The sequence below is a fragment of the Cibotium barometz genome, chromosome 5 (genome assembly GCF_041138505.1).
Source record: "Cibotium barometz isolate CiBa-2024 chromosome 5, ASM4113850v1, whole genome shotgun sequence".
Classification (NCBI taxonomy): Eukaryota; Viridiplantae; Streptophyta; class Polypodiopsida; order Cyatheales; family Cibotiaceae; genus Cibotium; species Cibotium barometz.
The window spans coordinates 30,243,932-30,266,663 of record NC_141050.1 but is presented as its reverse complement, the minus strand read 5'-3'; the positions used below and the strand labels follow the sequence as shown (position 1 = coordinate 30,266,663).

At 47.6% G+C, this 22,732-nt stretch overlaps 1 protein-coding gene across 5 annotated transcripts in view; it reads right to left on the bottom strand.

Moving 5' to 3' along the window:
• Positions 1–17,969, bottom strand: part of LOC147638344 (uncharacterized) — a 57,024-nt gene extending 39,055 nt beyond the window's left edge. For 2 of the 5 annotated variants that reach the window (XR_015265855.1, XM_086798272.1), the window contains exon 1: positions 17,201–17,964. Coding sequence is in view for 3 of the 5 variants with exons in the window: in XM_086798272.1 (XP_086654398.1) it covers positions 17,201–17,619 (419 nt within the window). In the remaining 2 variants the exon portion in view is untranslated. Of the gene's footprint in view, positions 1–17,200 lie in introns of all 5 variants that reach the window. The other 3 variants (XR_015265854.1, XM_086798273.1, XM_086798274.1) reach the window with 3 other exon arrangements.
• Positions 17,970–22,732: the final 4,763 nt, after the last annotated feature.

Genomic DNA, 22,732 nt, shown 5'->3' with positions numbered 1-22,732 from the left:
AGATCACGGAAGTCCGGATACCCACATAAGCCATGCCGAAGAGAAGGTAGTTCAACAATATTTCATTCGTAATGGATTGTTAATGCGAAAAGATAAAGTATATGTGCCAAACGTCGATGATCTGCGAAGGAGAATACTCTTTGATGTCATGATGTTCCAAGTTCAAGGCACCTTGGCATTCAAAGAGATCTTACGTTAGTCAAGAGAGATTTCTATTGGCCACAAATGTGGTCATATGTGGGGAATTATGTAAAGAAGTGTAACGAATGCCAAGTGAAAAAGGTTGATCGCCTTAGGCACAATGGTTTACTTTATCCTAGAGATATGAGAGGCCAAATGACAAAGTATCTCAATGGATTTTATCGTTGGGCTACCTCAAACAAATCAAGGACATGCTGCTATCCGCATAGTCATGGATAGACCAACCAAGATGGCGAGGTTTCTCCCAACACAGTCTATAATTAAGAGTCATGAGTTGACTACTTATTTCATAGAATAGTTATATAGGCTTTATGGTTTGCCTGAGGATAGTCAATGATCATCACGACCTGAAGTTCACTGCAAGATTTTGGCGAGGGATATTCGCTAAATTGGAAACTCGGTTAAGTATGTCTTCCCTTGATCATCCAGAGAGCAACGATCAAACTAAGTGTACTCATCAAACTTTGGAGGACATGCTATAGGCCTTTGTTTAAAAAGCCAGTCGGAGTGGGAAAGTACCTTCCACAACTTGAATTTGCGTACAACAGTGATAATAATTCGGCAACAGGCTTTAGTCCTTTTATGCTTATGTACGATTTTCAACCTCGGTCATCGATTGCTTTAGGATTGGGAAAATTCCAAGACCGGCACACGAGAGATTCCTTGCAAGATATGCAAGAGATGCTTACCCTTGAGTGTAATGACGGCTTAAGATCGAGCTCACACTTATGCTAACCCATAGTTGCAAAGAAACACGTTTCTTTCATTTTTTTTGAAACGAAATGTTTCTTTCGAAAGAAACGCGTTTCTTTCCCTCCCACTTGTTATCAGTATAATTTAGGCGTTTTTTATCCAGTAGGCTACTCATGATTGAGGACGCTAGTCTTAGGGGCGATCAAGCTCCTCTAGTTTGTCATACATCTATCAACATGCTTTACTTTGTGTATTTCAGACTTCCGTTTTCTTTTTTTGTATCAGCTCAGGATTCATACTTTTTGTGATCACTTTGAGTGCTCAGTGGACTATGTCCCTCTTGCCTGCTTTATATATTGTTTCTTGAGTTTTGTGCAGTTGCCATTATTGATTATAGAACCCGGATCTCTTGATGTTGCCAGTTTATTTATGCCAATTGGTCGGTTGGGTGTCCACTATAGCAGGGTCACCCTGAATCTTTAGTTTAACTTGTAAACATGTTTTCAACAGAGCAGAGAGCTGTAAAAGGTAGAGGCTACCCCCCGGACCAACTGAGGCTCTAATTAAATAGACCCATCGGGTGCGGGGTGGGGGTGGGGTGGAGGCGGCGGCAGCAGCGGAGGCGGAGCATAGGTTGCCAAGGGTCGTGGCTCTGACAGGGTCTCCATAGGGTTAGAGGGGCAACCTGCAAATGAGGCAAGATGGGATTCACCGCCGGGGGTGGGGGGAGAAGGGAAGGGGGGGTTGCCAGTTCCATCTAGGGTCATGTTGCAGTCAAAGGTGAGGCTGGCCGCTACTGTTAGAAGTCATCTCCTGTCTATTTGTATACACTAGGGCCTCTGTTGTGGGTGTGCCCGCCCGTATATCATTTTACCACACTCCCCGTATTTTTTCCCTATTTTTCCCATTTTTTCCTAGTGGTTGGAGGACTGCCAGGTGATGCTAGGAGCACCCCATTGCTGGCCGACTGGATCTACATCAGTCGTGGGCTTTAGGAGTGCTGGCCGACTTGTTTTGCTCAGGCGTGGGCATCAGATTGCTGGCCGACTGCTTTTTCAGCAGTCGTGGGTTTTTTACTCAGTCGTGGGCACCATCTGTAGCTGGCCGACTGCCCACATGGAGTTGTATATATTGCCCCTCAGCCCCCACCACTTTCTCATTCAGTTTTTCGGGATCTTGTGTATAGAGAAGAGTTTACACACCTATCTCTCTGTGTTTCTTGTGCTGATTATTTTCTGCAGTCTACTTGCTCTTGTCTACCCAAGTTTGGTTGTCATTTCCGCTGCATATTCTGACATGGTATCAGAGCCCTAGGCTCTAGGAGATCTTGGGCGTTTTTCTGAGCAAGAGGGGGAGCAACAGGTTGCTGATCGGTGGACTGTTTCGGGCTGAACGGGAAGAGAAGGTGCAAGAGGAAGGCGGGCAAAGGGGCTGGACAGCCACTTGCATATTTTCAGATTTTTCCCACCCACCCACCCTTTCAGGTTACTCTCCGAGATGGCAGATTTACTAGAGATGGCTGAGAAGCACATGAAGATTCCGACTCTCCCCACGTTCCCAGTGGATCGTCAGTTGGACGGGTCCAATTACGGCATCTAGAAGGTCATGATGGAGTCAGTTCTGGAGTCATATGACCTTGCTGATTTTATTATCATAGGGGTGCCACGGCCGGAAGCCGAGGAAGGGGAGTTATTATCGACGAGGAAGGACCGAGAGGCACAGGCACACATGTCGGACCGTGTCAACGCCAGGGTCCGGTCGTTTATATTCCTCAATTGCACACCACAGGTGATCAACCATGTGAAGCACATGACGCTGGCGAGAGGCATATGGGAGCACTTGGCTTCTTTGTACAACAGGGTGTCACCCATGAAGCGGATATCCTTGGAAGTGCAGATGCGGGTTATGAACCCTGCAAAGTCTTCGACGATGCGGGAACACATTAACAAGCTGCAGGCCCTTCAGCAGGAAGTCCTTCAAGCTGGGAAAGAGATATCATCCGAAGATATGGCCATCACGTTACTTTCCCACTTGTCTGGTCAGTATTCCGCTTTCTATTCCTCGTTGATCACGAGTGGCAGGCTCAGCACCATTACTTGGGATGAGCTTGTGCCAATGGTCTTGGACCAGGAGGAACGTTTCACGAACCCTCCTCACGGCGGAGGTTCGGAGGCCTTAACTGGCCAACGGTCAAAAGGCCGTAATACCAACAAGGGTAAAGGGAAGGCTTCACTGGAGAAGTCTTCCGAGAAGAAGCCTGATCCAGAACGAGAGAAGCTGAAGGCCGAAAGATCGTGCAATGATTGTGGCGAGAAAGGCCACTACTGGAGGAAGTGCCCTAAGCGGACAGGGAAGAGTGCTGATTCCTCAGCCTCAGCTGCGAAGACTCCGGCATTTGTGCACTTGGAGATGGTGGACTCCGATGCTTCATCATCTTTGAGCGAGGAGGCAGTTGGCTTCACCGCGAAGGATACCCGGGAATGGATTCTCAACAGTGGTGCTTCCAGGCACATGACTCCATCCCGTGACTTCTTTCTGGATCTGAAACGACAGTCAGGTCGTATCTTTATTGGCGATAACTCCACTATTCCGATTCATAGTGAGGGCCGGATGGAGATTATTCCCGACGGCAAGGGGAGCAAGCATGCTTCCCGTGTTCTTTATGTCCCTGCTCTGGGCTTTCATCTCTTGTCAGTGCATGAGGTATGCAAGACTGGCTTTCGGGTGGAATTTGAGGAGCATTCAGTTGCTCTAAGGGACCGTGAGACAGGCAAAGTTGTTTGGGAAGGCGGTGTGGAGAATGGCATCTACAAGCTCTCTGCACTCTCCTCATTGACAGGCTCTCAGGTCGGAGATTTGTGGCACTTTCGTTTTGGCCACTTAAATGTGGATGCTTTACGGCGCGCCTTCCGGGACCAGATGGTGGTTGGCTTGCCAGATGTTGGTAATAGGCAAGGACGCTGCAGTTCTTGCATACGTGGTAAGCAGCACAGGGAATCCTTTCCGAAGCAGGCTTCCAGGCGGGCTTCGAAACCATTGGAGTTGATTCACACTGACTTGTGTGGACCACAGCAGATACCATCCTTGGGAGGATCTCTCTACTTCATGCTGCTTGTTGATGATTGTACCAGATTCACGTGGGTCTACTTTCTTTCACAGAAGGACCAGGCTTTTGCTCGGTTCAAGGATTGGCACGTGATGCTGGAGAAAGAGTCTGGATTTCAGGTCAAGACTCTCAGGGCTGACAAAGGAGGTGAATTCTCCTCGACTGTATTTTTCCGGTTTTGTGCAGATCATGGCATCAAGAGGGAATTGGCCAATACCGGATCGCCTTCGGAGAATGGAGTTGTTGAACGTAAGAACAGGACTGTGGTGGAGATGGCGAGGACCATGCTGGAGCATCGTGATCTTCCTCGTCCACTTTGGGGTGAGGCTGTGGCAACAGCTGTCCATACCATTAACCGCTCTCCGACGACTTCTGTACCCCATATGACTCCATTTGAGGCATATTTTGGCAAGAAACCCGATGTCTCGCACTTCCGTGTCTTTGGGAGTGACGCGTATGTACATATTCCGAAGAAGCAGAGGGGGAAGCTTGACTCCAAGTCCCGCAAGCTGGTATTTGTGGGGTATAACTCTCTTTCCAAGGGATACAGGTTGTATGGTCCAGAGAGGAACGAGATTGTTGTCAGCCGGGATGTGGTCTTTGACGAACATGTTCCAGCATCCACTGTCGAGGAGCCGCCACTTCTTGGAGATCCAGAGGAGTCTGATGATGATTCCCAGTCTAACACTCCAGTTGATCCAACTCAGTCATCACAGGAGGTTGAGCCCGCAGCTGGAGTTGAGCCCCCGCGATCACAGGAGGCTCCACGATCTGTTCGAGTACCTAGGTGGTTGTTAGACACCCTTCGGGAGTCAGGTGTCACGGAGCTACCCTCCGAGTGGACCACAGAGGACGGCCCTCGAAGATCACATCGAGTCCGAGATAAAAGCAACACGGCGGAGCTTCTTCAGGTGAACTATGCTCTGATGTCTCGTATCATGCGGGATAAAGAGCCCACTTCCGTAAAGGAAGCCCTTTCACAGGATACTTGGAGGGAAGCCATGCAGGTGGAACTTGATGCCATCGAGAAGAACAACACTTGGGAGTTGGTACCGAGGCCGTCGAAGCGGTCAGTCATTGGTGTCAAATGGGTCTTTAAGACCAAGTACGCGGCTGATGGGTCGGTGGACAAACACAAAGCCAGGCTCATGGCTAAGGGTTATGCTCAGCGGCCAGGCATCGACTACAAGGATACCTTTGCACCGACAGCGCGGATGACCACGATTCGGACCGTTCTAGCCCTTGCTTCTTCTCAGAGGTGGCCCGTGTACCAGATGGATGTAAAATCGGCGTTCCTTAATGGTGACCTGTAGGAGGAGGTGTACGTTGAGCAGCCTCCAGGCTTTATTGTTCCAGGATCGGAAGGGATGGTTTATAGGTTACGTAAGGCCTTGTATGGTCTTAAGCAGGCTCCCAGGGCTTGGAATCAGAAGATTGATTCCTTCTTTATTCGGACTGGATTTCAGAGATCGGTTGCAGATCCGAACCTGTATCTCTTTCGGGAACACGGCATGGTCACACTTATCATCCTTTATGTGGATGATCTCATTCTCACCGGCGGTCACGTGGAGCACATTGGAGTGACGAAGGCTGCCTTGTCAAAGGAGTTTGAGATGACCGACTTAGGCTTACTCCACTTCTTCTTGGGATTGGAGATCTGGCAGACCCAGAGGGGGTTTTTCGTCTCTCAGCAGCGGTATGTTCATGAGTTGCTTGAGGCCTTTGGGATGGAGAACTGCAAGCCTATTACTTCGCCGATGGACCCGAACACAAAGTTAACCGTTACAGATCCTTGTGAGCCAGTTGATGCCTCGCAGTACCGGAAGTTGGTTGGTTCATTGATCTGGTTGCTGAACACCAGATTGGACTTGAGCTTCTCCGTGGGGCTATTGAGCTCTTTTATGCAGACGCCATTGAAGACTCATTGGGACGCAGGATTGCGGATCTTGCGGTATCTGCAGAGTACGAAGGATCTGGGACACTTTTACACAGGAGGGAATGGAGTCAAGCTCCAAGGTTGGAGTGACTCAGATTGGGGAGGAGATCCAGACACGAGGAGATCTACTTCAGGATACACTTTTACCCTCGGCTCAGGAGCAGTTTCTTGGAGCAGCAAGAAGCAGCCAACTATTGCCCTTTCTTCGACAGAGGCAGAGTATCGGGCTGCTTGTGGTGCTGCTTGTGAGGTTGTATGGCTGCGGAGGCTGCTAGGCGAGATGGGGTTTCCACAGAGGGAGCCCACAGTCATCCAGTGTGATAACCAGAGTTGTATAGCTATTGCTCGGAATCCGGTTTTCCATGCCCGGACCAAGCATATAGAGATACAGTATCACTTTGTTCGTGAGAAGATCTTGGCGGGTGACATCTTGCTACTTTATTGTTCGACGGAGGACAATGCGGCGGACCTCTTCACGAAGTCTCTACCTCAGGCTACGCTCAGGCGGCACTCCAGCTCCCTGGGGTTGGTTTCACAGCCAGGAGCTGAGAGGGGGTGTTAGAAGTCATCTCCTGTCTATTTGTATACACCAGGGCCTCTGTTGTGGGTGTGCCCGCCCGTATATCATTTTTCCACACTCCCCATATTTTTTCCCTATTTTTCCCATTTTTTCCTAGTGGTTGGAGGGCTGCCAGGTGATGCCAGGAGCACCCCATTGCTGGCCGACTGGATCTACATCAGTCGTGGGCTTTAGGAGTGCTGGCCGACTTGTTTTGCTCAGGCGTGGGCATCAGATTGCTGGCCGACTGCTTTTTCAGCAGTCGTGGGTTTTTTACTCAGTCGTGGGCACCATCTGTAGATGGCTGACTGCCCACATGGAGTTGTATATATTGCCCCTCAGCCCCCACCACTTTCTCATTCAGTTTTTCGGGATCTTGTGTATAGAGAAGAGTTTACACACCTATCTCTCTGTGTTTCTTGTGCTGATTATTTTCTGCAGTCTACTTGCTCTTGTCTACCCAAGTTTGGTTGTCATTTCCGCTGCATATTCTGACAGCTACCACCACCGTCAAAAGTAAGGGTGCATAACGTTTCATCACCGGAATCAGTATCTCAAAAAGTGTTCCCCCTTTTGATGAGAAATCATGACAAGGCATTTGCAAATGAGGCTCCTGAAGTGGGTCCCCCTCCTCTCCAGTGGCCTTGGGCTCTTGTCCGTGCTCCCTCACCTGCGCATGTCAGCCACAGTGGTGTGCGCATCGATGTTCCTAATTTAATCGCCACAACTATTCATGACGGGAGGACTCAGGTGGTTGTACAGGGTCCTCCTCCATCAACTAGGGGATGGAGCCATCTGCGGGCTCTCTTCTCCTCCGTTACTAAGGTGGTGGAGGGGCCGCCTAGAGGGGTGGGGGCTATCAACGAGGAGGATCAAATGGGGCTCCCGAGGGTGGGGGCTATCGACGACAAGGCTCACATAAAGCTCTAGCTCTAGAGGCTGCAAACACCTAGGGGTGAGAAGTCTGGGTTGCCACGCCCCGTCAATGGGGTCACACATGTGCCATATGTCCCTTTTGACAACAAATGTAACACTCTCCACTCGTTAAGCGAAATGGGATCGGTCCATGCAAGGTGATCTCCTGGGGGAGGGACTCTGATGATGTCACAATGATGTGGAGTGTCGGAATGCCCGCTGCTCGGGCAACACCAAAGGCTGCTCTGTGGGTGGGGCATCTCAACTACCTGCCAATCATTGGAAGGACTCGCCTATTCCTTGGGGAGTCAATGGAACCACGCTACGACCAGAAAGCTTGCGGCCTATGCCAACGGGTCTGACTAAAGCGAGAATCCATGGTGCCAACATGCCAAAAAGAGCTATGCCTCTTGTACTAGGAGTGGGCTCCAGTCAAGGACTCTCGCGACCCTCGCCCATGAATTGAATGTCAGTGATCCGGCCCCCTTGTTGCCAACAAAGGTTGCTTGAAGTAGGTCTCTCACTTGCCCGCGTGTTGAGCGGCTGTCGACAAGCTTGCCGACTAGAGTGGCGTCCTCCACGGGCGGCAATAGAAGAGGCCAAACTATGATATTCCTCGCTTAGAAAAAGTACATCTGCGAGCTGCGTCAAACGGGGTACACGCAGCTACTGCCATAGAGTCCTCTAAAGAAGAAAGAGGGAAAGACGCGGGGGGGGGGGGGGGGGGGGGGGGGGGCGGTTGGTTGTTGAGCGGAAAGAAAAGAGTTGGTCAGGAGGAGGACCCAAGGGAGAAAAGGGGGGGGGAAACAAGAAAGACGTAAAAAGAAAAAATGGGGGTTTTGGGGAGGGGGGTGTGTGACAGCTCTCACCCCCCGAGCAAGGGTAGGAGAGGAGAAGGCTAAGGGGGGCGGGGTGATAGCCGGTGGCTGGCAGGACGTTGCCGAAAGGAGGGAGGGAGGCGGGAGGGGGGGAGGGGAGGGGAGGGTTGGGGGGTGGGGGGGGGGCGGCAACAGGAAGACATAAGGACGGGGGGTTGTAGGAGGTGCGGCGGAGAAGGGGGAGGGGCCAAGGAGCACTTCTACACATCATTTCCTCACGCTAGCTGAGGATGGATTCATCCAGCAGCCGGGCTACCTCAATATTCACATGTCCCATGCCATGTGGATTGCAATTGGCCAAATATGGGTTTCATCCCACCACCTCAAAGTGGAGATAGGAAGAGCTGAGCGAATCTTCAAAGCTAGGGAGCTCATACGGAGAACCAGGGAGGAGAGAATCTACCTATCATGCCACACATAGGTTGCAACAAAGGAGCATTACATATGACACTGCCCAATACACACTGAGATCCACCAAAGATTTCACTGTCTGCTCCATGAGGGATTGGCCCACTTTCCCAAGATCATTGACTTCCTGGACCAATATTGCCTAGGGCTCTTCCTCCTCGAGCTCCGCAAACACAAGGACACTTTCTTGAGAGAGCTTCGGCCCTAGCCATCCCAACCCCTCCCTCAATAGCTTCTTCCAAACCCAGGAGGAGAACACCCATACAGTGGATCCCGTGGACCCACCTCGGGCTACTCCAGACCCACCTCGCCCGAGATGAGTTACCTCGAACAGGGCCTCTGCATTCCAACGTGCCCTCCGCCACCTAGACGCCGGCAACAGTCCCTCATCAACTTCAGATCCAAGACATGCTCCATCGCCATCAAGCTACCTTTCCACGTGACGTATCTGAGGGAGACCTCTCGGCAATACTCATTAGCCCCATGCTTGATATTTTGGGGAGTGGTGTACCATGTTACATGCACTTAGGTTGATTGTGGTAACGCACAATAGGGCCTCCTTTATACCTTTATGTGGTGAGCTCAATCTTTAGCATAAAATTCACAAAGTAGAGAGAGAAGAAAATAGATGAGGAAGAAGATGACTTCTTGGGGTGAAACTGGTCATGCAACCAAGCGAAACGCCGGAGTTGGCACTCACTTTGGACTCTGGAGAACGGCGGTATAATGCTTGAGAACAAGAGATATGACTGCCCAATACAAGGATGAGGAAGACTGTATGTCAGCCGAGTATCCACCAATCCAAGGGATCTCCAAAAGACTCTTCGGGGCCACTTATGCAAGTCTAGATCCGTGTAGGACTGCACATATCTGGCTGAGAATGAAAGAGGAGCTTCAATAATCAGCCTGGAGAGGAAGGAGACTTATCTGCTGATTTTACTGCTGAAGATTGCTTGAGACATTGCTGAAAATCTGAATGAATAATGTTGAATTCAGGCACCTGCTTTTATAGCCCTAGGAGGAGCTGGTCGGCCAGCAGCAACTGGGTGTCTGTTGTACCCTCTTTCCTTTCTTCTCTTCAGTATTAACACTCCTAAAGTAATTAATTGCACACATTGAACATGAGCCTTCTGTGCGCATACAACAAAGCATCTTATGAAACTTTATATGTAGGACTTTCATTATGTTTCTACATAAGAGGATTTTTGGACCAGCCATCTGTCAAGAACATGAGGCAATGCTCTTGTGTTGACTTTGAGGTAGCTGGACTGTGTAAAATTTTTCTTTGCTATTAGATACTTTATGTTACAAAGCTTGGATTTTGTCCTGATACCCTTTTTTCCTACATAGAGCTGGCTCATTTTTTTGCTTTGTGCTTGATTTAGGTGATGAAATGACAAGGGTAATCTGGAAAATGATCAAGGACAAGATATTCAAAGCTCTTTTCCTGATGTTGTGGTGTTTATGTTTACCATTGCTCACTGCCATTTATGGAAGGTTGCCAGTTCCTGAGATTGGACAAAAAAAATTGCCAAAAATAGCATTAAATGCTAATAATTGCTGGCACCTGACAGTTTAATGCTGCCAGCCTGCTGGCTGACTGCACAGGTCCCAAGATAGGCTGCTGTAGCCCCTAAGGCAGCCCCGTATGCTGGCCAACAGGGACACATGATCCCTTGTTGCTGTTGACTGCCTCTATTAAGAGGTCAGGGCTGTAAACAGCCCTTAACCAGGCTGCTGACAGGTCCAGGTCCACCAGCTATGGGGGGCTGGCCTTTGGCTAGCCCATGGACATGCCTACCTGACATATATGCTGCTGCATGCTTTCTAATGCAACCATACTGCTAAGGCTAACTGCTAAATGCACCTATCTAATGAATTCTCCAAGTGGGTTAAGAGAACTGACTCCAAACTGACCTCTATGGCTCGGAGACTGACCTGCGTAGCTCGGCCTGACTGTCCCTGGATTGAGGACTCACAATGGGGTCGCAGTGTACGACAAATATTCCTAGAAAAAGGTATTACTTCTGTGCAAATGTTGCATTGATGATGATGCCAATGTGTCACTGTGTACCCCAGTGCAGGGTGCTCGTGACATACCATCTAATGGGGGCTGATGCTACTCTCATGTTGCATATTTCTGGTATTCCATGATGAGATTTCCATGGACAGTTTTGTATCACTCCAGTGAGAGAGTTTTGTTTTGTTTCTATTTTATTTTCCGTTCCATGATGAGATATGCCATGGACATTATTGTATCACTTTGGTCTCATAGGCCCATTGGGTCTTTAGTAGACATTTAATATATCTTTCTTTTTTCTCTCACTGTGGATGCAACCCATCTTCTGTAGACTCACTCGTCAAAAGAAGCATGCATTTCTCGCCAGACGAGAACAAGAGTTATACCAGTACTTTTTCAGCAAGGATAACTCTGAAGCTTGGCTCATTCTTAAGTAAAAAAGAACCCCTACACCTATCAGAAACCCTAGCCTCTCGGAAGCCTATGCATGATGTGCCATACCAATCTATACCACCAATGTCACATATCCCTTGGCCTACATCATGTTACCTCTTCGATTCTCTTAATGTCACTAGGACTCTTAAAACGCTGCATAATGGGAGCGCAAAAGATCATGAGAATCTATGTGCAAAACAGTTTGCCCACAGGCACCACGTATTAGCTCCCATTCTTGCAAATCTTTTGAACGGAGCACTTCGTAAAGACTCCCCCCCCTCTTGGACCACCAACACCATCGTTCCCATTCACAAAGCAGGAGACCCCATGCATAGTTTCCACGAGTTTCGGAAACAAGGGTGCGGAGCACGGCGGGAAACGGAGTTTCGGAGTTTCGGCCTTCGGGAAGAAACGGGGAAACGGAGTTTCGGTTTTAGGGTTTAATACATACATATATAATTAATAAAAACATTACAAAGGCTGTTTTTCTAATCCTGCAGGCTGCGAGCAAGGTGTGACTCCTCCTTGCTTGGTAGAGCTTAGATGGCAAAGGTGGAGGCCCCAAGTAGAGAGGTAGAGGGCGTGGTAGAGGGCTGATGTGGAGGTAGAGGAGTAGAGGGCAAGGTAGATGGGTAGAGCAGCTCCAAACAGGCGGCGGAAAGCGGCGGAAAGAAGGCGCAAAATGCCGGCGAAAGAGAGCATGCGGGTTTCTAAACCCTGGAAAAAAAAAATCTTGGAAACGCCGTTTCCGTTTCTGGAAACGTTTCCGAAACGTGGAACCACGTTTCGGTGGTCCAGAAACGCCATTTCTGGAAACTATGACCCCATGAACCCAACTAACTAAACACAATGGCCAAGATCTATGGAGGAGTACTAGAGGACATGATGAGCTCTATGGCAGAGAGGATGGGAAACAGAGCATCAAGCCAAGCAGGCTTCAGGAGAGAAACTCCTCCACGCTGGGCCATATCTTTACTTTACCAGCTATCATAGAACAAGTATGCATATTGCTGCTTTGTAGATTTTGGCAAAGAGGCGAGGTTGTGAAAGAGACGTGTTTATTGCTGCTTTGTAGATTTTTGCAAGGAGGCGAGGTCACGGAAGAGACGTGTTTATTGCTACTTTGTAGATTTCTCCATGCACTCTATCCCACAACCCCGTTTGATGGGACACTTAAAGCTCTAGTTCTGTGAGATGATATGGGGTGTGATGGCACTACATGAGGCAATACTTGGCCGAGAACGTGCACCCAATGGACTCTTGGAAGATATCTGTAGCATTATTGGGGTTAATCAAGGCTGCCCACTCTTACCTACACTATACATTCTATATTGATGAGATTGCAATATTTCAGAGGTAGGCTTGATCTCAGATTCAGCTAAGAGTTTGTAGAAACACTTGGATGCATTGGATAGATTTTGTAGGGAGAGAAACATTACAATTAATTTGGGCAAAACCAAGGTTATGGTCTTTAAAACATCTTATGTGGCCACCTCACAATTATCTTTCTTATACAAAGAGGCCCCAGTGGAGATTGTGTAGACGTATGTATACCTTGGAGTCACTTTTACAAGCCCCAATCTTGCATGACCATACTTGCCATTGAACGAGGAGCAAGGGTAGCATGTCTGGTAGAGACAGTGTTTCCAGGCACATTTCCAGGAGCCATCTACTAACTGTTGGCTCTTTGGCACTTTAGTACGACCAGCAACTATATATGGTGCAGCTTCTAGGGACCAGGTGTCACCAATTGGCCGACCATTTGGTCCATCTCCAGATTTGTGTCTCGTTCACTTGAGGCTAGGCCGGTGTCTCATGTGAAGGGGCCAGTATTTTTGCATAACATGGACAGGAGCCAGAATGGTGCCACCCGTGTGTTAGCAGGATGGTGTCGTATGGAAGGAAGCCAGACTGGTGCCACCCGTGTATAACCTGGACTGTGTTCTATCCATGGGATTGTCACGCCATGGAAGGACCAGTATTTGTGCCGTGTCTTGCCTATGGGATTGTCACTCCATAGGGAGGTTCGTGCCTGGATTTGTGTCTTACCTATGGGATTGTCACTCCATAGGAAGACCGAGATTTATGCTTTCTGTCGTGCCATTACTGTGCCCAACGAATGTTTAATACTTGTTCCATGAACGGGAGATATGTCCATGATACTGTTTGCACATGCGTTCATGTTTTGCATGTTTGGAACTGTTTTCGCATGACTTGTATTTTTGTGTTTGCCTGTTTGACGTGCCACTTACTGAGCGGGGACGCCTGCCAGTTAGTCGTGAAGTTTGCTCTATCTTCTGACGAGTTTTGTTGCATGTGAACAGGTGGTAAGTGTATTGCACTTGTTTATTTTATAGCATTCTTTTTAACCTTTGTTTTTATAAGGTTGCAGGTTCACATTCATTAAAGAGTGGGCACCCTCCCAAATATTTCATGATGTCCTTGGTAGGGTGGGCACCCACGTATGGGTCAAGGTGGGGAGGGAAACCCCTCACTAAATCTTATGTGTGGGGGTGGGTGCATGGCCACCTACCCACCCCTCACCTTGAGACTTTGGAACTGGCCGCCTCCATACAACTGTGGTGGGCCGGCCAGCTGTTTATCATGCACCCCCTTCCATCGCTTAGGAGTGAACCTCCTCTTGCTTATATTCAGCTGCGCACAGGCGAATCAGCATCATCTCTCCGCTTGTCCTCTCCAACGCTGCACGACTGTACTGCTGGGCTGCGCACAGTTCTCTTCTCCGCTTGCCCTCAGGTTGCTGCACGCTGGTGGGCTGCGGGCTGCGCCCAGGCCTCCTCTCCACTCAGCAGGCGGCTGCGCCCACTCTGCAGGCGCCTGCGCCAGACAGCAGGCACCTGCGCCCACTCCACAAGAGGCTGCGCCGGACACCCCTCCCTTGCTGACGGCTGCGCTCAGATCTCCAGGCGGCTGGCACTCTTCCCTCTTGCCGGTAGGCTGTTGCGCCTTGGTGTCCATCTCTAGCAGCTACACTTAGGCGCCTCGAGTATTTGTCTTCCACTAGCGAGCTACAGGTAAGTGGATTGAGATTTAAGCAAAGGACTGTGATGTAAATCTGATAAGGGATACTCTCTGCTGCTAACACCCATTCGGTGCCCGGTAGTCCAAGCTTCTGGAGAACCACGGTTCATGGGTGCCGAGATCAGGAGAGCCACGCGTTAGTACGGGAGCGCCTGTTTGTGCGTGGTCCTGGAACACCAGTGGGGCGCCCTCTGCAGATTCCAGTGAAGGCACAGGACCGTAGAGACTAGACTACTCAAGTGGATTGCTCTCCTTCGAATGTCTACTTCGAGTCTCTTGTTTGGTAACTGTATTCATCTCAGTTGTACATGGACATCATTTGGTTCATTGAACCCATGAAGCATTGTATCTTTTAAATACTCCCAATAATATATCATATATTGAGGGGGGAGTCGGCCCGTTCCAACCCCAATGCTGGTGTCCATTGATCAACATTTCATTTCATTTCAGTTTTCAGTTGTTATTAAGTTGTCCATTCAAATTGTAATATTTAAGTTGTGCTATTACGCGTGTGGGTGTCCAACGGAGTCTATTCCCACTTGACGGGATCGGTTTCATTGGTATCAGAGCACGGTTATTTCCCTCTTCTTAGTGGGGAAACGAACCTGTGTATTGGACACCCCGCTTCTAGCACACTTAACACAATGGACAGCCAAGGCAACCCTTTGGAAGTGCCTAATTCGAGGGGCCCATCTAGTGCCTCGCGGGGTTTTGATGCTTTACAGGGAAGGCACAAGCCCCTTGAGAGGGTAAATGATAGTGATTCAAGGGGACAATTGTCTCGAGGAAAGACAGTCATGCAAGAAAAAGAGCCTGATGCAATGAGGGCTGAATTGGAGCATATGAGAAAGCTTTTGCAGGCACAAGAGCAAGAACTGAAATTTTTGCATAAAGACACAAATCCAGGCACGAGCCTCCCTATAGAGTGACAGTCCCATAGGCAAGACACGGCACAAATACTGGTCCTTCCATGGCGTGACAATCCCATGGATAGAACACAGTCCAGGTCATACACGGGTGGCACCAGTCTAGCTCCCGTCTATGTTATGCAAAAATACTGGCCCCTTCACATGAGACACCGGCTTGGCCTCAAGTGAACGAGAATGGTCGGCCAATTGGTGACATCCCCCCGGTCTTCTAAAGAGTTGTCCTCAACTGAAAAGCCTCAAGATATGCCTACAACAGCTGTGGATAGTCAACAAAATAATCCTCATTTACCCACTTTGCATCAATGGGCAAATAATTCTTGAACTTCACAAGGTATCTCCTGAAAAGCTTTCCTGCACGTAGCTTTCTCTCCTTGTGAAAGACAATCTGTTCTGGCTGGAGGATCTCCTCAAGCTCATCAATCTCTCGCGGATCTTTTGTGGAAGGCTCGTCAGGATCTGGCCCGACATATTTCCAGAAAAGACTCACATGAAATGCATTGTGAATCTTCCAATGACTAGGTAAAGCAAGCCTGTAAGACACTTCATTGATCTTTTGAATCACCTTGAAGGGTCCATAATAGCGAGGAGAAAGCTTAGGATATGAGCCTTCTCGTCCTGGCCACTTCCGAAGCCTAGCCTTCTCAAATTTCAGCAAAACCCAATCACCTTCCAATGACTAGGTAAAGCAAGCCTGTAAGACACTTCATTGATCTTTTGAATCACCTTGAAGGGTCCATAATAGCGAGGAGAAAGCTTAGGATATGAGCCTTCTCGTCCTGGCCACTTCCGAAGCCTAGCCTTCTCAAATTTCAGCAAAACCCAATCACCTTCTTTGACTTGCATGTCCCTTCTATGCTTGTCAGCAGCCATTTTATGCTTATCTTGTGACCTTGCAATGGCTGTTCGTACCTGAGCAAAGGCTACATCCAAGTCACGAACATACTCATCAGCTGCAAAAATCTCATCCTTTTTTGTACGAAGGATGGGTGGCAATACCACTCTGCCATACATGATCTCAAACGGGGCCTTTCCCGTGGAGGCATGAATCGTATTGTTGTAGGCAAACTCAACAAGTGGAAGATACTTCTCCCATGCAGTCTTTTGATCTGCCACATAACACTTCAACAAATCCAACACGGCTGAATTTGCATGAAGATCCCCATGTGCAAAGTGCCACAAATTTTTGCATGAAGATTCCTCTATGCACTTATATCGCGAGAGGGAGAGAGAACAGGTGAGACGAGTTGGATTACCCTCCTCCTCGTCCCACAGGGCCACCACCAACATTACCAACACATGCATGGTATTCGGAGTTAGTTGAGTGGTTTCATGCACATGGCATAGAGACGAATCATTTCCCCCATTTCTATAAAGCCTAGATTCCCCCCCACCTCGACCTCTCACGACATGAGATCAACCAGATCATCTAGTGAGATCTACTCGGACTACACATACATCAGACATAGGTATCACCATCAGAGATGAGGTCTGCAGAGGTCACTTCTTGAGACTCTTTGTGACACACCTACGAGTATGCAGGACAGAGCCAGAAATCAGATAGCAACCAACGGGCAGAGTTGGACACACTTGGCACTTCCACAATGTTGCAAATTGTATAGCCTTCATAGTCGATAGAATGCCTCTATGCCTTGGAGATAGAGATGCATGGCACTTATCCATTCTTATGCACTCATACACATAATATGTTAAAATGGGTTATTTGACACTTGAACTCCCTTGAGTTATATAACAAGATAACGATGCATGTACATCTTGAAGATGTGATGCCTAGGAGACATGCAAGAGGGTGAAATCTGCTTCCATGGCTTGCTTTCACGTAATCTTAATACGTGTGGGTGGCACATGCACGCTCGTATATGCATGCATAAGCACACATGCATACATGTGCGGGTGGACATGCACATCCAATTACATGTGTGTATACATATGCACATGTGTATATATGAGCACATACGCCTGTCTGTATATGGATGCACGTGTGTGGCTGTCTGTATGCATGTAAGAAGGTATGATAAATACATAGAATTTACAACGAGTTTGTGAAAAGGGCTAAATACCAATTGTGAGCTCTGGCAATAATTTTGCCCTGAGATACCAAAATAGCACCCACTGGGACTTCTCCTGTCGAAGCGGCCTTCTCTGCTTCTCGCAGAGCCTCTCGCATAAACCTATCATCATCAGCATCTTGTGATCCTTTGTCAGTTTGTGTGTTTTTCTTAACGTTTCCAGCCTTGGGTATCTTGTAAGCATGCTCTGCGCATGCATTACTCTGTAGCTCTCTCTGAGAACATCTGAGAACTGCCAGTAGTTGTTGCTGCTGCTGTGTGCCGTGATTAAAAAACCTTAGCTTCCCGCTGCTGGGAAAGTGAGAGACAGCAAGGAGGGGTCTGGTGTGAGGCCTTAGATGAACACCAACTCTGCCATGGCTAAACATCGGGATGCAAGCAACGGAGAAAGCCCGCTCCAATGCTGCCATGGCCAAGCTCCATTCATGAACGTGAGTGTTGGACCAGTGCTCAGAGAATCCCTGTATGTATGTATATATACTACCTTCACATCAACTTATTGTGGTGGTGGTTAAGTGAAATTCGTATATTGTTAGCTCCAAGAGATTCATTGTTAGCAAAGTGAGACCTCCTTCATTAGTGGATTGCCTACAGGATGGTGCAAGAGACGGCTGAGGAGGATAAACTAGCTAAAGCCACACAAATTATGTCATAGTTTCACATAGAGGCAATCATGCACTGATCACTTACAATATCTATCAAAAACCATCAATGTGTCTACAATATCTATCAAAAACCATCAATTTGTCGTGCAAACACTCTCGCTCTGACTATGTTCTCTCTCTTTGTCTCTCTCACACACCATGGACATCTTATATCCACCTTAGCTTAGGCTCATCCTATGCTAACCCTAATACCTTCGGGGGTGCCCACCAAGTTGGGCCCCACAAGCACTTTAATAAATTGTCCACTCAATTTTTAATGAGTGTGAACCTACAAAGGTTATAAACGTTACAAAGCATTTTAATAAACGAATACAAGAGTTTTGAGTACACTTACCACATCTGTTCACATGCCACAAAACACATCAGAATACATGGCATTCACATGCAATCTCTCTCTCTCTCTCTCTCTCTCTCTCTCTCTCTCTCTCTCTCTCTCTCTCTCTCTCTCTCTCTCTCTCTCTCTCTCTCGCGATTAGCTCATGGAGTTGTTATTCAACACGTCTTGTGTTCGAATCTCACTCCTGTCGGATATATCTTGTTTGGTCTCTTGGGATTGTTCCTACGACATTAAAATAGTGTTCTTCTTCTTCTTCTTCTTCTTCTTCTTCTTCTTCTTCTCTCTCTCTCTCTCTCTCTCTCTCTCTCTCTCTCTCTCACACACACACACACACACATACGCGTCCACCCACGTATGTGCACATGTAAGCATAAAACCATATCAAATTCATGCTTACCCCAAACCACGGGCTTTTAATACCCTAATTGTCATCGTACCAGATGAACGTGGACGATGGTGTATAAGGGGGGATGAGAGGAACATTGAGCTTAGGCGATGGATAAAATATGCTTTGGGGGGGATATCATATGCTTGGACCTTAGGAATAATTATGGGTATTTAATTAGCGTAGGTTCCGTTGTGTGAGTATAAATAATAATACAATATTATTATTGTAAACAAGTGGATATGATTACCTTTTTAGTCTTGCTTTTTGGGGTTATTGGAATCATCTAATGATTTTGTAGCTTATAGCTCACACAAGGGTGATGTGTCCATCATGAAGAGAAGGACACCACCTCTAATTAACAACTTGTCTCTTTCCACCACGAACATGTGATCTCTCGTCACGTGCTCTTTGCCAAGCTACACCATGATCTTAAAATTGAGATGAGAAAAAGCAAGTCACTTCTAGATGTGCTTAGCCACATGGGTCTTGTTGAGGATATGTTTCTAAGCAACAATCATCAAAGTTAAGAGAGTGCCAAAAGTTGTGGAATGCATAGATGTTGAGATATCGAGCTCTAGTGAGGCGGTGGACACTGATGACCCGCCTGGGGGATAGGCCCCACACTTACACCACTGGCATGGTTGGTGAGATCTTGGGTGATATGCGGCCAGTGGGATGACAGGCTGTGTGACAGCCATTCTAGAGACTGCCATAGTTATAGCACCAGCTCATTTAGTCGGGTTCACACTATAGAGAACCCGTGTATGTATTGGTTGAGTACCTTTCATATTATTGTGTACTCTTATCTTTGTATATGGTGTGTTGAGTGTTGAGTAGAGAAGAAGAAGATTTTCAGCCTCTCACCTTGTGTGTTCTCTATTAGGGTTTTGTGAGTGTGTGTGTGTGCTTGCAAGAGCTCAAGCTCTCTTCCCCCCTGCATCTTTTCATGGTATCAGAGCCTGGTTCGTGCTAAGGGCTGAGCTGCAAGCAAGAGAACCACAGGAAGCGGTACGAGGGTAAGAGCTTCAACTACTCTTCCCTATTTGTGTTGGTGACTACACCCTTGTCGGGAGCTCTACGGGAGGCACCGGCAACGATCTCTGATTGAGGAGCTTTCTTCGCGGGAGTAAAGCTATAGGGCAACTATGCAGTCCTATGGACTGAGTCCTACGGACTGAATTTTCCGGGCCGAAAACGCGTTTCGGGCGCGTCTGGACCTCCGTTTTTCAGAAAGCAGGCAATTTCGAGCACTGCGGGTAAGTCATCGATTCTCTGCAGAACTCTGTTTTAAGAACTGCAGGAAGACAGATTGACTGTGCAGACACTGTGGGTGCTGCAAGAGGTCTGCAGTTGCCATTGGGTGTATGTATGCACATTGAAGTCACTGGTTGTGATATTTGAGAGTACAACAGTACCGCTGCAGAAAATACAGCATTTGTGCAAGAAAAACCAGAGTTCAGTTTCTGGTAAAATTGTGTGTTTGGCAAGATGTCTAATGATGGCATAACACAGATTGTGGCTGAGAAGCTGGATAAGAATAACTTCCATGCTTGGAGGTTCAGGTTGACGAATTTCCTGATGGGAAAAGGCTATTGGGACTACATAGAAGGCGAGCATGAAGAGGCACCGGAGATACCGGATATAAATCCGACTGCTGCAGATGTGAAAGAGTTTAAAGACTGGAACCAAGGAGCCAGGAAGGTTATGTATTGGCTTTCCATTAGTATACAGGACACCATGATTGGGCACATTCAGGATGCCAAGTCCCCCAAGGAGGCGTGGGACACCTTGGTAAAGCTGTATGAAACAAATACCAAGGCACGTAAGATACAGTTGAAGAATGAACTTCATACTGTGGAGAAAAAGAGCATGTCTGTGAATGACTATGCATTGAAGATAAAGGGTATTGTGGAATCCCTTGCATCTATTGGTGTGTCAGTAGATGATGATGACAAGGTGGAAGTCTGTCTACGTGGTCTCGGGCCACAATACAAGGCGTTCAAGACGTCTATTCAGACTCAGGAAAACATTCCCAACTTTACAGATTTGGTGTCTATGCTGATTATCGAAGAGAAGAGCTTGGGTGAAGACCAACAGTCTTCACAAAGCAAAAACAGCTCAGAGCAACAGGCTTTCTACACAAGTTCAGGAAGAGGACGTGGTAGAGGAGGCCGTGGACGCGGTCAAGGAGGTGGCCGAACAGGTAATCAGAATTATGGCCAGCAGCAGCAACAACAACAACAGTCCCAGAATCAACAACAACAACAACACGCAGGTGGAAGAGGCAAATTCAGAGGCAGGGGGAGTCAAAGAGGCCGTGGAAATTGGCAAAGGCAATATAATGATGCACGTGAATGCTATTATTGTGGTAAGCCTGGACATGTGCAGTCAGAATGTTATAAGAAGCAGGCTGACATGCAAAATGGGAAAGTGCAACAAAACAACTATGCATCCTCAAGCAGAAATAATGAGGATAATGAAAGGTTGTTTGTTATGCAGCATGTCGTGAATGCCATGTCTGAAAATGTTGATGTAGCACAAAAAGATAATGTATGGTATGTGGATTCAGGCGCTTCGAACCACATGACGAGTCATGGGGAGTGGTTCAAGGAGATGAAAAACCGGAAAGACCAGGTTTTGTGGAAACAGGGGATGACACTGCTCATCCAATTGCCCACGTTGGAGATGTGCCATTGTCTATGCAGGAAGGCAAAGTGAAGTACCTTGCAGATGTACTTCATGTACCGAACATAACAAAGAATCTGGTTTCAGTTGGCCAAATGATTGAGCAGGGGTTGCAGGTTCGGTTTAACCCTGATGGGTGTTATGTTGAAGATTTTAAAGACAAGTGCAGGTTGGTTGCAAAAGGCAACAGAGTGGGCTGAATGTTTACGTTGGATGTAGACATGCCTGAAATGAGTGCTGCGATGTTTGAAAATGGTTCAGGAATTGTTGCAGACACAGACATATGGCATAAAAGAATTGGACATGTGAATGTGCAGAGATTGAAGTCTATGCAGACAAAAGGAATTGTGACAGGGCTGCCAAAATTTAAAGTGGAAGGTATGCATAAAATCTGTGAAGCATGCCAATTTGGGAAGCAAACAAAGCATGTGTTTCCACGTAATAGATATGTGAGCAGAAATGCACTAGATCTTGTGCATTCAAATGTATGGGGTCCTACAAAGACCATATCTATGGGAGGCTGCAGGTATTATGTGACTTTCATTGATGACCACACAAGGAAAGTGTGGGTATATTTCATGAAAGAGAAGAGTGAGGTGTTCACTCACTTTCAGAATTTCAGAGTTTTGGTTGAAAAGCAAACAGGGAAATATGTCAAGTGCCTAAGGTCGGATGGAGGGGGAGAATACTTCTCCAATGAGTTCTCTGAATTTTTGAAGAAGAATGGTATTCGGAGACAGTTTACATGCAGATACACTCCGCAGCAAAATGGAGTTGCTGAGCGGAAAAATAGGCACATTGCTGAGATTGCGCGAGCATTGATGGAAGAGAAGAATATGCCGCATAGCTATTGGGCTGAGGCTGTTTCTACAGCAATATACATCATGAACAGGACTCCAACTGCAGCCATACATGATGTAACTCCAGAGGAGAGGTTTACTGGCAGAAAACCAGATTTGTCTCATCTGAAAGTTTTTGGATGCATTGCATATGTGCATGTGCCAGATGAGTTGAGAACTAAGCTGGATCCGAAAGCTGAAAAATGTGTGTTTATTGGATATTCCCTTGAGCAAAAGGGATACAGGTGTTATAACCCTGCTACACGTGAGTTGAGGGTAAGCAGGGATGTTGTGTTTGATGAGATGAGCAGCTGGTATGCTGCTGAAAAAGAAGCTATTGGGGCTGATGTGAGTGGAAGTGTGGTTGCACAGAATGCAGGTCAGCAATCACAGTCTTTGAGTGGACCAGGAGAGTCCTCATCTAGTGGGTCTATTGATAGACCATGGAGTGGCAGGCTGCGTCATAATACCAGCCCTGCAAATGTGATTAGTACATCACGTAAAGGAAAAGAGAAAGTGGTTGAGCCCCTTGGTATGCCTGACATTTCTGTAGGGCATTCTCATGTTGATGGAGAGTCTAGTGGCTCAGATATGAGTCTTGATGAGGAG